The sequence below is a fragment of the Panulirus ornatus genome, chromosome 12 (assembly GCF_036320965.1).
Source record: "Panulirus ornatus isolate Po-2019 chromosome 12, ASM3632096v1, whole genome shotgun sequence".
NCBI lineage: Eukaryota > Metazoa > Arthropoda > Malacostraca > Decapoda > Palinuridae > Panulirus > Panulirus ornatus.
In genome coordinates, this window is record NC_092235.1 from 14,742,217 (window position 1) to 14,756,452 (window position 14,236).

General features: G+C 40.3%; 1 protein-coding gene across 2 annotated transcripts in view; it reads left to right on the forward strand.

Annotated features, from left to right (window-relative positions):
- Window positions 1–5,840: 5,840 nt before the first annotated feature.
- The window catches only part of LOC139751794 (diablo IAP-binding mitochondrial protein-like), a 52,768-nt gene continuing 44,372 nt past the window's right edge, over window positions 5,841–14,236 (forward strand). Inside the window, exon 1 of one of the 2 annotated variants that reach the window (XM_071667331.1) lies at window positions 5,841–6,535. In XM_071667331.1, coding sequence (XP_071523432.1) covers window positions 6,533–6,535 — 3 coding nt within the window. In that variant the 5' untranslated portion in view covers window positions 5,841–6,532. Of the gene's footprint in view, window positions 6,536–6,920; window positions 7,302–14,236 lie in introns of those variants that run through there. The other variant, XM_071667330.1, reaches the window with a different exon arrangement.

Below are 14,236 nucleotides of genomic sequence, written 5' to 3' on the forward strand. Positions count from 1 at the left end.
CGGCCCGACCGTTAAGGGGGCCTCCTTCGGCCCGACCGTTAAGGGGGCCTCCCTCGGCCCGACCTTTATATGGTAGACTTTCACAAAGCGCCTGAAGACACCCTGGCTTAAACTCGCATTTTCCCAGGGGCATCATGCCCCAGGGCCCCTCAGAGAGCTCGTGATTAAGAGGGGAAGTTTGATGGGTGGAGGGGCGTCCACAAGAGACTGGGCTTAGGGCCCCCCAAAAAAAAGCCTGGGGCTGGCCTTGTGTGGGAACGCCTAGCTTAACCCAAGAAATAGCTTGAAGGACTAACTTTAAACTTTGTATTGCATAAGTGTCAACACGAAATGTGTATAATGAATATTATTAGTATCAAAGATATCATGAGCATCAAAGACGATGCTTAGGAATATTATATCAAAGATGCCTAGCTGAAACGGTTGTCCATTATGCATCACACAGGGTGATAGATAATGAATGCGCCAGACCGGGGATCTATTGGTGTGCCTGTGTTTGTGGGGAAGGAGAGGTAAACAACAAACTATAGAGAGAATTAATAGAAGAATGAAGACACGAATGAAAAATTGAGTGGAAAGTCTGCACTCTCCTTCATGATAGCAGAAAACGGGAGGAACAAGGAAGAGAAGTGGAATATATTGTTGTTAGATAGATAATAACATAATTGTTCTTTTCTGTCTGGTGAACATAAGCTCACGCAGTAAGACCAGTGAAATATCTCATCATTATAATCATCGACAGAATCAAAAGGATGGATTGTCATTTTTTCTACCTTGTGTATTTTGATTACGTCAGAATTTGACAATGAAAAATATATGTAAAATTACACACCGTTATCATTAAATGAGACGAAATCTGATCCATTTTTGCATGTCTAATTAATACAGCACTTTTGTAAGATGGAATTATATGGAAAAGGTTGTTCCTTCTCACGTTCTGAAAGGGTTTTTTTTTTATCAATAACTTCACTTGTCATTCTTTTCTGTATGGTGGAAGATATACTGCTAAACTCAGGATGGGGTTTTTTTTTATACATTCTGAATTAACCGCGCTGTGCGGTTAATTCAAACATGTATGATAATCAGGTAGCTAGTCATCAGAGACTTGGATATTTACCCTTTTATATACTTACGGAAGATAAGTGCTGAAACATATTTGTTAAGTGTACGGCTTGATTATGAAGGTACATAAAGAAAATGGTATCATCAGCGTTGCCAACTTAGTGTTTTTGGCGCTAGATCTAGCGTTTTCTGTAGAGCTCTTGCGCCTAAATTCTTTATTTAGCGCCTTTGAGCGTTTTTCTGGGTGGGGGGCTATATGTATTTAGCGCTAAGTGATATTTCAGTATATGAGGAAATTCAAACAATTACAATATGTTAATGTGAATTAGGAAGTTTAATCGGAACTACCATTATAAGGAAAACGATACAAATATTGCGCTGATTTCTTTTCATCAAAATGAACATGGTCGAAAATTTTTTGAACAGGTTCAGTTTGAGTGTATTCCGCGGGCTCCCCTCCTCAAGTGCCCCTGTTCAGTTCAGGTTCAGTCGGACTCTCGTTGATGACTGAAACTATTTCGTGGGTCATTAAGGACAGTAACATTGCTGGTTGTGTGTGTGTGTGTGTGCTGGCCATTACATTTAACGAACACAACAATGAGTAAGAAATATACTTAATTTTTTAGAACAGAGTGGTTGAAAGACCTCAGATATGAAAGGTTGTTATGAAAAGTAAAGAGGGATGACACAAAATGTCTTTGCAAGTACTGCTATTGTCCACTGTCTGCCAAACTTAGTGACATTAAGACACCGCAAAATTCCTAAACACACGAAAGCTGCAGAGCCATTCAGCACTCAAATATAAACCACAATTCCGTTTGGAAAAGTGAGTGATGACACACGGGAGACTGAAGGAAATGTATAGCTAGTCAATGCAGAACATTGTTCATTACGTGTTGTTGATCAACTCATCTGTTCATTACGTGTTGTTGATCAACTCATCTGTTCATTACGTGTTGTTAATCAACTCATCTGTTCATTACGTGTTGTTGATCAACTCATCTGTTCATTACGTGTTGTTGATCAACTCAGCTGTTCATTACGTGTTGTTGATCATCTCGGTGAGCTGTGCAAACCACGATTTGCAGACAGTAAAGGATGCAAGAATTTCAAGTTAAAAAGGTGGAAGTGTAGAGCAGTTGTGTGTAATGTGACTGTCCCGCATGTTAACAGTGACTTGGAAAGTGATACAGACAACCAGAAGTTTAGTCTCTTGATTAATGAGAGTAATAACATTACGGCAACGAAACTATTGGGTATTGCTCTCCGGCTCTGTTCTGAAAGTAAGAAGATTGTAATGACCTTCTTGGACCTTGTTGAACTGACTGACTGTAATGTTAATGTGATAAACGATGCCATCAAGAAATCCTTCAAAAATAATGGGTTGGAGTTACAAAACCTTGTTGCAATTGGCACCGACAATGCTTGTGTGATGACAAGTGTTAACAGTGGAGTGTTTGCTATACTCAAGTTAGATGTTCCTCGTCTGATGCTGATCAAGTGTGCGTGTGTCATTCTCCACAGCCAGCTGTGTCTCATGCTGCAGCAGTGTCTCCCTAGGAACCTGGATATTGTGATCAGAGGGACCTATCGTAAGTGGTTCTCCCACTCTGCCATTCGCCAAGCAAGGCACAATCAATGAGAGCTTTTCTTTGATCAATGTTAGTCAAGCTCCATTGAAATGAATACAGCTAAGCCAGACTCGACGGCCGTTAAATGAATCATCATTTGTCAGATACAGCAACAATGGGTCGAGAGATCGCTTAGACATGGTAGATGGTGGAGTTTTGATCTATGTTGATGATCTAAGTGCTATTAAGATTAGCAAAGTAGACATACACACATTGACGACTCTCTTTATATTGACATTACCAACAAGTTCAAAGTAAACTACGTCTCGGCGTTATTTACAAACCTCCTTAGCGAAAAGAAGAAGACGACGACAAGATGTTATATAATGAAATCAGAATTATAATAAAGAGTAAAGAGGTTATGATAGGAGGAGACTTCATTCCAAACATAAAGTGGAACACGTTAGCAGGTGACCGAGAGGGAGCGACACCAATGGAACTGATTAAAGACACTTTTCTAGAACAGTTGATTCAAAACCAACTAGAGGTAAACACATTCTTGATCTTGTCCTCACCAGTGACACAAACAGCTCTTGCGAAGTAAGCGACATTTTGTCAAACAGCGATCACAGTCTGGATAGATTAAAGATAAATTTAGATTATGACATTAATGACAACAAACTCTTGATCCCAGATTACAGGCGAGCAAATTTTGGAAACATTGAACTCGAAAATCACAGGACCAATTGGACCAAACTTCTTGACGTTCACACAGTAGAGGAAATGTGGAATAATTCTAAAAACACACGACTTGAGATTGAAAATAAACATATTCCACAAATTACGAAGTGAACTCGTAATATTTCAAAACCATCTTGGATGAATAGGAGAATAGAAGGACTAATTTGCCAAAAGAAGAAAACATATTAGAAATTGAAATCAATAAGAACCCATGAAAATCGCCAGGAATTAATAAAAATCCAAAGACAGTGTAAGAAGTTCATAAGAGTAAATGCGAGGAAGAAAAAAGAATTTCCTTGGAAGTTAAGAATAATCCTAAGGAATTTTTCGAATATATAAGACAGGAAGACAGTAAAAGAAGGAATTTGATCATTACGAAACGAACATGACACTAACTACTGACGACAAGGAAATGATTACCATACTAAGTAATTTCTTTAACTTCGTATTTACAATTGAAAAAACATCTTGTATACCACAACCAATGAAAATGTTTTGAGAATCTGATAAAGAAGAGTTGAAGGTTAGAGAAATAAGGAGATCTGAAATACTTAAATATCTGGACCAATTGAATCCTAACAAATCCAACGGACAAGATAACATAACTCCAAAACTTTTAAAGGTCAGGAGACAGCTGACATAACCCATGTACAAAATATTCAACAAATTTCTATCGGATGGTTAGGTGCCAACTGACTGGAAACTGGCAAATGTTACTCCTATGTATTAGAATGGAGACAAAAAGTGTGCGTTGAACTACCGCCCAATTAGCCTTACGTCAGTGTTGGGTAAGATGATGGAAAAAATAATACGAGATAAAATTGTCACGTTTCTAGATCACAAAATTTTATCGGACAACCAACACGGTTTCTGTAATAGAAGATCCTGCATGACGAATTTGCTGGAATTGTTTAATGTTATCAGAATTGAGACTGAAGAGTACCGTCTGATGTAACATATTTAGATTTCCAAAAGGCTTTCGATAAAGTACCTTACATACGACTTTTACATTAATTCAAATCACACGGAATCGGTGAAGAACTCTGTATATGGATCAGAGACTGGCTTAACGGAAGAAAGCAGCGTGTAGTATTAAACAGCGAAGCCTCAGATTGGCTAGATGTAACGAATGGTGTGCCACAGGGGTCGGTCCTAGGCCTAATTCTTTTCATAATACATTTTCATAACCTAGAACTCGGTTTCATGTCTAAGATCTCCAAATCTGCTGACGTTACTAAACTGGGAAGCAGAACTGTAAACAGGCGGGACTGCGAAATGATTCAAAGAGATCTTAACTTACTAGCAGAGTGGTCAGACAGATGGCAAATGAAGTTGAATGTATACAAGTGTAAAGTTGTGCACTCTGGAGACAAGAATATACGTTACGACTACAAACCATTCGGAAATTCTTTAATTAAAGTAAATGCAGAAAAAGACCTTGGAGTTGTCATTATCAACAATCTGAAGTACACTAAACAGTGTCAAGCAGCAAGTAAAAAAAAAGGCAACCAAATGTTAGGCTTCTTAGCCAGGAACATTTAATTCTCTAGTAAGACCAAATCTTGAATATGCAGTCCAGTTTTGTTCCCCGAACTATACAAAAAAACGAGGAAAAATTAGAGCAAGTACAAAGACGCGCGACAAAGGTGATCCCATCCCTTAGAAATCTGGCATACGAAGAGAGGCCAAAACGATTGGATCTCTTCTCCCTTCAAAAATGTAGACTTTACGGCGACTTAAGCCAAATGTTCAAAATTCTGAACAAGTTCGATAATGTAAATCACGAACATATTTTCGAAATACGAAAAGATACGGTTACCAGGACAAATGGAATAAAGTTCAAAGCTAAAAGTTGTAGTGCAGACGTGGGAAAGGGCTTCTTTTCCTATAGGTGTGTTGAGCACTGGAATAAGTTACCGTCAGACGTAGTGAATGTTAAGACTGACAATACCTTCAAAAGACGTTTAGACATATTCTATGAATTCAGGTCTACCCTGAGAAAAACGCCAGAAATAAACTGCATAAACGACAGCGTTAACGGGGACACTGGAAGGTTAATGTGCACCAGCGGGAAGTTGGTGACACCTAAAAAAAACGCTGAGGGGAATTACATTTTCTTATCAAGTTAAACTTTTTTCTAGATAACCCAGTCGTGGGCCAGTTAGGCCCACTGTTGTCTGTCTTTCTCATGTAAACTCATGTAAGCTTAAGACTCACTTTGAAATAGCAAGAAATGGTGAAAGGTGTTAACAGCTCCGATCCTTAATGACGTTTTGTGACAAGAAAAACTACGCCTTCCTGATATTCCTGAAGCATATTCTTGGATAAGTTCAACCTGTAAATGAGGAATTTGAAGCGGAGGTACAGGATCCAACCAAACTGCTAAGTGACCTTATTCAACTTATTGATTCCATAAGTTCTAAGGTCTTCATCCCAGGCAGAAAATTAAAGGAAGGAGGTTCAGTAGAGAACTACTTAGACCCACATCCGCACTTGGGGTATAGGTTTAAAAAGGAGATGGCACAATGTAAGTTTCCTGATGAAACGGATGTTCAAGGAAGTTTGTAGTGGAGTTGGCGAGACAGCTTCGTCAACGTTTGCCAGTGTCCAAGTGTCAATGTCAGTTACTGAGTGCAAGTGAATGCCTGCAACCCTTAAAGCCTGGAATACTGGCATTAGCTAAGATGGTTACTGATAACAAAGAAGTTCTCACACGCATTGAGTTCTAGTGGAGGAAGCTTCATCATGTATTGTGGAAACATACCACTGGCACCCTAGCACTCTGGGCTGAAATAGCCTCGTCCAGGGATGCAACAGGAGAAAGTCACTTCAGTGACCTCTCTTAGTTGGCTTTGACTGTGCTTACATTGCGTCACTCAACGCTGATGTAAAGCGTATCTTTAGTTTTATGAACATCGTGAAGTGAGAGCTTCGAAATAGAATATCAAAAGCTTAAATGCAATACTAGTTATCAAGTATGGACAAAGGAGAAATGGAAACTGCTGTTATGACTATAAACTGCCGATGGAAGTGTTGAAAAACATTGGGTCATTGAAAGCATACGAGTCATCGCAACCAGGACCCTCACATGTCCACCAACAACCCCAGGACACCGAGGACGAAGAGATTGAGGATTGGAAATTAGCAGATATACAATAATGGTGAGTGTTTTAATGAAAAAGCAGTCAGTCGTACCTGTTATTGATACAGTGGCGCGTCAGAGAGCAGAAATAATTCGAAGAGCATTTTCTCGCTGTCATTTTAGGAAGTTTATGTCTTTTCGGAAGGGAATCCAGCGCCATCTGAAATTTTGAGTTGGCATTACCGTTTCGAATACCAGCTAATTTGTTAGGTTAGCTTTGGTTCAAATTCATGTTTTGTACAATATCCGGAACGGTAATTTTACTGAAATTAGTCCCAAACATAGCTAATGATAAGTTAGAATAGAATACAAGAAAAGTCATATGGATGTAAGAAAATTATGGGATCTCCGATTTCCTGACTGTGAATGTTTGATCTGAACACGACGGCCGCGCACCCACGTAATCCACTCATGACGTCATACTTGTAAACATTGGCTGGTCAGAGATGTTGAGGTTCTCGCGAACATTATTTTGTCGACTATCATTTCACTCAACGGAATGTCATGTGCCAAGATTAACAGGAGGGTATTGCAGTAGGCAGTGCCGTAGACTAGCCACAAAGGGGGATAGATCAATTATTCACCGTTGGACACAAGCGTTGGAAAGAAGACAGGTCCAGTCACCAGGGGTCAGCTTAGCTAGTCGAGCAGCATTCGCCATCCTCAGCTGTGGAGGGGTCATTTGGGCCAGCGCTACCCATACTGAACCTCATGCCTGCCAGGAAGTGTTATTGGAAAATGTAAATGAAGACGAACCAAGTTTGTCTCCTGTCACACCTCTAGAGGTAATGCCTCATCTTTATTTATTGTTATTAGAGGACCTGTGTCATAAAGTCTTGATGTTACACAGTACCTCATTCCAGAGGTTCCTTTGGTGCGAAGTTCTTGAACGAGGCTGAACTCCCAGTGGTACTAACCCCTTAGGTGACTTTAGATTCACATGAAATTTCTTGCTGGCAAGGCCAGTAACACCCCTCTATTCATAAGTTTGTTGAGTATTCCTGGAAAATTATATTGGAGGGTATTGGCTAAGAGGGTGAAGGCATGTACAGAGCATCAGATTGGGGAAGAGTAGTGTGGTTTCAGAAGTGGTAGAGGATGTGTGGATCAGGTGTTTGCTTTGAAGAATGTATGTGAGAAATACTTAGAAAAGCAAATGGATTTGTATGTAGCATTTATGGATCTGGAGAAGGCATATGATAGAGTTGATAGAGATGCTTCGTGGAAGGTATTAAGAATATATGGTGTATGAGGCAAGTTGTTAGAAGCAGTGAAAAGTTTTTATCGAGGATGTAAGGCATGTGTACGTGTAGGAAGAGAGGAAAGTGATTGGTTCTCAGTGAATGTAGGTTTGCGGCAGGGGTGTGTGATGTCTTCATGGTTGTTTGATTTGTTTATGGATGGGGTTGTTAGGGAGGTGAATGCAAGAGTTTTGGAAAGAGGGGCAAGTATGAAGTCTGTTGTGGATGAGAGAGCTTGGGAAGTGAGTCAGTTGTTGTTCGCTGATGATACAGCGCTGGTGGCTGATTCGGGTGAGAAACTGCAGAAGCTGGTGACTGAGTTTGAAAAAGTGTGTGAAAGGAGAAATTTGAGAGTAAATGTGAATAGGAGCAAGGTTACTAGGTTCAACAGGGTTGAGGGACAAGTTAATTGGGATGTAAGTTTGAATGGAGAAAAATTGGAGGAAATGAATTGTTTTAGATATTTAGGAGTGGACTTAGCAGTGAATGGAATCCTAGAAGCGGGTTGAGGAGGGGGCAAAGGTTCTGGTAGCGATGAAGACTGTATGGAAAGAGAGAACTTTATCTTGGAGAGCAGAAATGGGCATGTTTGAAGGAATAGTAGTTCAAATAGTGTTATATGGTTGCGTGGCATGGACTATATAATGTTATATGGAGGAAGGTGGATAATGGAAATGAAATGTTTGAGGACAATATGTGGTGCGAGCTGGTTTGATCGAGTAAGTAATGGAAGGATAAGAGAGATGTATGGAAATGAAAAGCAGAAGAGGGTGTGTTGAAATGGTTTGGACAAACAGGGAGAATGAGTGAGGAAAGATTGGCAAAGAAGATATATGTGTCTGAGGTGGAGGGAACAAGGAGAGGTGGGAGACCAAATTGGAGGTGGAAGGATGGAGTGAAAAAGATTTTGAGTGATTGGGGCCTGAACATGCAGGAGGGTGAGATGCATGCAAGAAATAGAGTGATTTGAACATTGTGGTTTACCCAGGTCGAAGTGCTGTCTGTGGACTGAACCAGGGCGTGTGAAAAATCTGGGGTAAACAATGGAAAGGTCTGTGGGGCCTGAATGTGGATAGGGAGCTGTGGTTTCGATGCATTACATGACAGCTAGAGACTAAGTGTGAACAAATGTGGCCTTTTTTGTCTGTTTTCCTGGTGCTACCTTGCTGATGCAGGGTGTTATGTTGCTGTTTCCTTTGGGGTGGGATGGCACAAGGAATGGATGAACAATGTAGATTTAGTTACCAAGCTTAATGATATCAATGTTGATTTTGATTTCAAACTGGTTAGCTTTGATGTTTCATCTCTGTTCACAAAAGTTCCAGTTGATGACCTCTTAGAATATTTAATTAAAGTCTTGGACAATATTCCTTTACCATTTTCAAATTCTATTTTTATTGAACTGATAAAATTGTATATAAAAGACTGGATTTCAATTTAATGGAGAATATTATGCTCAGAAATTTGATATGGCATTGGGTAACTCTCTTTCACCTGTATCAAGTAATCTTTACATGGAACTCTTTGAAACAAAGTTACCAAAGGATATCTGACCCTCTAATGCAATTCGGTGTAGGTATGTAGCTGATGTTCTCTGTGTTTGGCCAACAAACGAAAATTTACAAACATTTCTCCCTTTACTTAACAATTTAGTACCTTCAGTCATCTTTATTGTAGAAAATGAAAATAATGGTATGTTACCATATTAGATTGTATGATTCATAGGGATGAAAACATGTTTAAGTTTAGCACATACAAAAACCTGCCAATGTATGCTTATATATCCATTATTACTCAGCTCACCATGACAGAGTTAAATCATAATCGTTCCAGTCTATGTTCCCTAGGGCATTACGTATATGCAGTCCAGAGTTTATTGATGATTAGCTTTAGAAGACGTATTTTATTGAATCCATGTTAAAGTATCCTAGATCTTTCATTGATAGATCTGTTAAGTTGGCAAAGAAATCATTTTATAGAGTTAAACCCAAACCTCCCCTTGACACCAAGAACTTTTTAGTTACTTCCCATGTTGCTTAAATCCTATAATGTAAGTGTTGCCTTCAGCAACAACAATACTCTAAAGAACATCTTAATCAGGAACTCACCAAAAAGTTCTGCAGGGTGTGTTTATAGAGTACCGTGTAAAAATTGTGATGTATTATGTTGGGCAAACTGGTAAGGATCTTTCTGTTAGGACTTGAGCAACATGAATATAGTATAAGAACTGGACAAGAATCAAATGCCTTGTTTGATCATGTTAAAACTTATGATTATTGTATTGACTGGAGTAATACCATCTCAGATATTAATTCTAAATCTTGTACCACAAGAAACATCCTTGAATCTTCTATTATTAGATACGCAAAAGAATTGTAACCTTAATTTTAAGTGCGAGGGTTAGGGAAAATGATTTGGTAAACAGAGAAGAGGTAGTAAAAGCTTTGCGGAAGATGAAAGCCGGCAAGGCAGCAGGTTTGGATGGTATTGCAGTGGAATTTATTAAAAAAGGGGGTGACTGTATTGTTGATTGGTTGGTAAGGTTATTTAATGTATGTATGACTCATGGTGAGGTGCCTGAGGATTGGCGGAATGCGTGCATAGTGGCATTGTACAAAGGCAAAGGGGATAAGAGTGAGTGCTCAAATTACAGAGGTATAAGTTTGTTGAGTATTCCTGGCAAATTATATAGGAGGGTATTGATTGAGAGGGTGAAGGCATGTACAGAGCATCAGATTGGGGAAGAGCAGTGTGGTTTCAGAAGTGGTAGAGGATGTGTGGATCAGGTGTTTGCTTTGAAGAATGTATGTGAGAAATACTTAGAAAAGCAAATGGATTTGTATGTAGCATTTATGGATCTGGAGAAGGCATATGATAGAGTTGATAGAGATGCTCTGTGGAAGGTATTAAGAATATATGGTGTGGGAGGCAAGTTGTTAGAAGCAGTGAAAAGTTTTTATCGAGGATGTAAGGCATGTGTACGTGTAGGAAGAGAGGAAAGTGATTGGTTCTCAGTGAATGTAGGTTTGCGGCAGGGGTGTGTGGTGTCTCCATGGTTGTTTAATTTGTTTATGGATGGGGTTGTTAGGGAGGTGAATGCAAGAGTTTTGGAAAGAGGGGCAAGTATGAAGTCTGTTGGGGATGAGAGAGCTTGGGAAGTGAGTCAGTTGTTGTTCGCTGATGATACAGCGCTGGTGGCTGATTCATGTGAGAAACTACAGAAGCTGGTGACTGAGTTTGGTAAAGTGTGTGAAAGAAGAAAGTTAAGAGTAAATGTGAATAAGAGCAAGGTTATTAGGTACAGTAGGGTTGAGGGTCAAGTCAATTGGGAGGTGAGTTTGAATGGAGAAAAACTGGAGGAAGTGAAGTGTTTTAGATATCTGGGAGTGGATCTGGCAGCGGATGGAACCATGGAAGCGGAAGTGGATCATAGGGTGGGGGAGGGGGCGAAAACTCTGGGAGCCTTGAAGAATGTGTGGAAGTCGAGAACATTATCTCGGAAAGCAAAAATGGGTATGTTTGAAGGAATAGTGGTTCCAACAATGTTGTATGGTTGCGAGGCGTGGGCTATGGATAGAGTTGTGCGCAGGAGGATGGATGTGCTGGAAATGAGATGTTTGAGGACAATGTGTGGTGTGAGGTGGTTTGATCGAGTAAGTAACGTAAGGGTAAGAGAGATGTGTGGAAATAAAAAGAGCGTGGTTGAGAGAGCAGATGAGGGTGTTTTGAAATGGTTTGGTCACATGGAGAGAATGAGTGAGGAAAGATTGACCAAGAGGATATATGTGTCGGAGGTGGAGGGAACGAGGAGAAGAGGGAGACCAAATTGGAGGTGGAAAGATGGAGTGAAAAAGATTTTGTGTGATCGGGGCCTGAACATGCAGGAGGGTGAAAGGAGGGCAAGGATTAGAGTGAATTGGAGCGATGTGGTATACCGGGATTGACGTGCTGTCAGTGGATTGAATCAAGGCATGTGAAGCGTCTGGGGTAAACCATGGAAAGCTGTGTAGGTATGTATATTTGCGTGTGTGGACGTATGTATATACATGTGTATGGGGGTGGGTTGGGCCATTTCTTTCGTCTGTTTCCTTGCGCTACCTCGCAAATGCGGGAGACAGTGGCAAAAAAAAAAATAAATAAATAAATAAATTGCATAGCTGTACTGTTGATGAAATTTTTAAACAGTTCCCATTCTAGTCCACATGATAAATTTAATGATACACATGTTGCCAGACTTGAACACACCAGACCTCCATTTGGGTATTCACTTGTTTACCAAATGGCATCCTTGTTACGTCTCTTTGTTGCATATTAACTGACTATTACATTTCTTTTTTGTATCTCCCTCTGATGATGTGATCATTACACAAATCTGCACAAGTTTGGGAACTTATCGTGTTTCATTTTCATCTGTTGGAAATGAAATGTTTTAAGGACAATATGTAGTTTGAGGTGGTTTGATCGAGTAAGTAATGAAAGGGTAAGAGAAATGTATGGAAATGAAAAGAGTGTGGTTGAGAGAGGGTGTGTTGAAATGGTTTGGACAAATGGAGAGAATGAGTGAGGAAAGATTGACAAAGAGGATATATGTGTCAGAGGTGGAGGGAATAAGGAGAAGCGGGAAACCAAATTGGGTGGAAGGATTGAGTGAAAAATTTTGAGTGATCGGGGCCTGAATATGCAGGAGGGTGAGAGGCATGCAAGGAATAGAATGAATTGGAACGATGTGGTATACCGGGGTCGACATGCTGTCAATGGACTGAACCAGGGCATGTGAAACAACTAGGGAAAACCATGGAAAGGTCTGTGGGGCCTGGATGTGGATAGGGAGCTGTGGTTTCAGGGCATTACACATGGCAGCTAGAGACTGAGTGTGAACAAATGTGGCCTTTTTTGTCTGTTTTTCTGGCAATACCTCGCTGAGGCAGGGTGTTGCGATGCTGTTTCCTGTGGGGCGGGATGGTGCCAGGAATGAACGAAGGCAAGCAAGTATGAATATGTACATGTGTATATATGTCTGTGTATGGGTACGTATATGTTCATATGTATATGTATGAACATGTGTGTGTATGGGTATTTCTGTATATAAGTGGATGACCCATTCTTCATTAGTTCCCTAGCGCTACCTTTCTAAATCAGGAAGCAACGATTAAGTATAATAAATTGATAAATGAATGAGTTTGGTAAAGTGTGTGAAAGAAGAAAGTTAAGAGTAAATGTGAATAAGAGCAAGGTTATTAGGTACAGTAGGGTTGAGGGTCAAGTCAATTGGGAGGTGAGTTTGAATGGAGAAAAACTGGAGGAAGTGAAGTGTTTTAGATATCTGGGAGTGGATCTGGCAGCGGATGGAACCATGGAAGCGGAAGTGGATCATAGGGTGGGGGAGGGGGCGAAAATTCTGGGAGCCTTAAAGAATGTGTGGAAGTCGAGAACATTATCTCGGAAAGCAAAAATGGGTATGTTTGAAGGAATAGTGGTTCCAACAATGTTGTATGGTTGCGAGGCGTGGGCTATGGATAGAGTTGTGCGCAGGAGGATGGATGTGCTGGAAATGAGATGTTCGAGGACAATGTGTGGTGTGAGGTGGTTTGATCGAGTAAGTAACATAAGGGTAAGAGAGATGTGTGGAAATAAAAAGAGCGTGGTTGAGAGAGCAGAAGAGGGTGTTTTGAAATGGTTTGGTCACATGGAGAGAATGAGTGAGGAAAGATTGACCAAGAGGATATATGTGTCGGAGGTGGAGGGAACGAGGAGAAGAGGGAGACCAAATTGGAGGTGGAAAGATGGAGTGAAAAAGATTTTGTGTGATCGGGGCCTGAACATGCAGGAGGGTGAAAGGAGGGCAAGGAATAGAGTGAATTGGATCGATGTGGTATACCGGGGTTGACGTGCTGTCAGTGGATTGAATCAAGGCATGTGAAGCGTCTGGGGTAAACCATGGAAAGCTGTGTAGGTATGTATATTTGCGTGTGTGGACGTATGTATATACATGTGTATGGGGGTGGGTTGGGCCATTTCTTTCGTCTGTTTCCTTGCGCTGCCTCGCAAACGCGGGAGACCGACAAAGCAAAAAAAAAAAAAAAAAAAACATAATTGCTGCTTCCAACGTCAGTGAGGTAGCGCCAGGAAGGAGACAAAGGATGGCCCATTCACTCATATACATATATATAGATACATAAATGCCCATACACGCTCGTATACATGCATATACATACACACACAGTCATAAACATATATACACATATACAGTTCATACTTGCATGCCTTCATCCATATATATATTTATATTTTTATTTATTTATTTTGCTTTGTCGCTGTCTCCCTCGTTAGCGAGATAGCGCAAAGAAACAGACGAAAGAATGGCCCAACCCACCCACATACACATGTATATACATACACGTCCACACACGCAAATATACATACCTATACATCTCAATGTATACATATATATACACACTTAGATATATACATATATACAC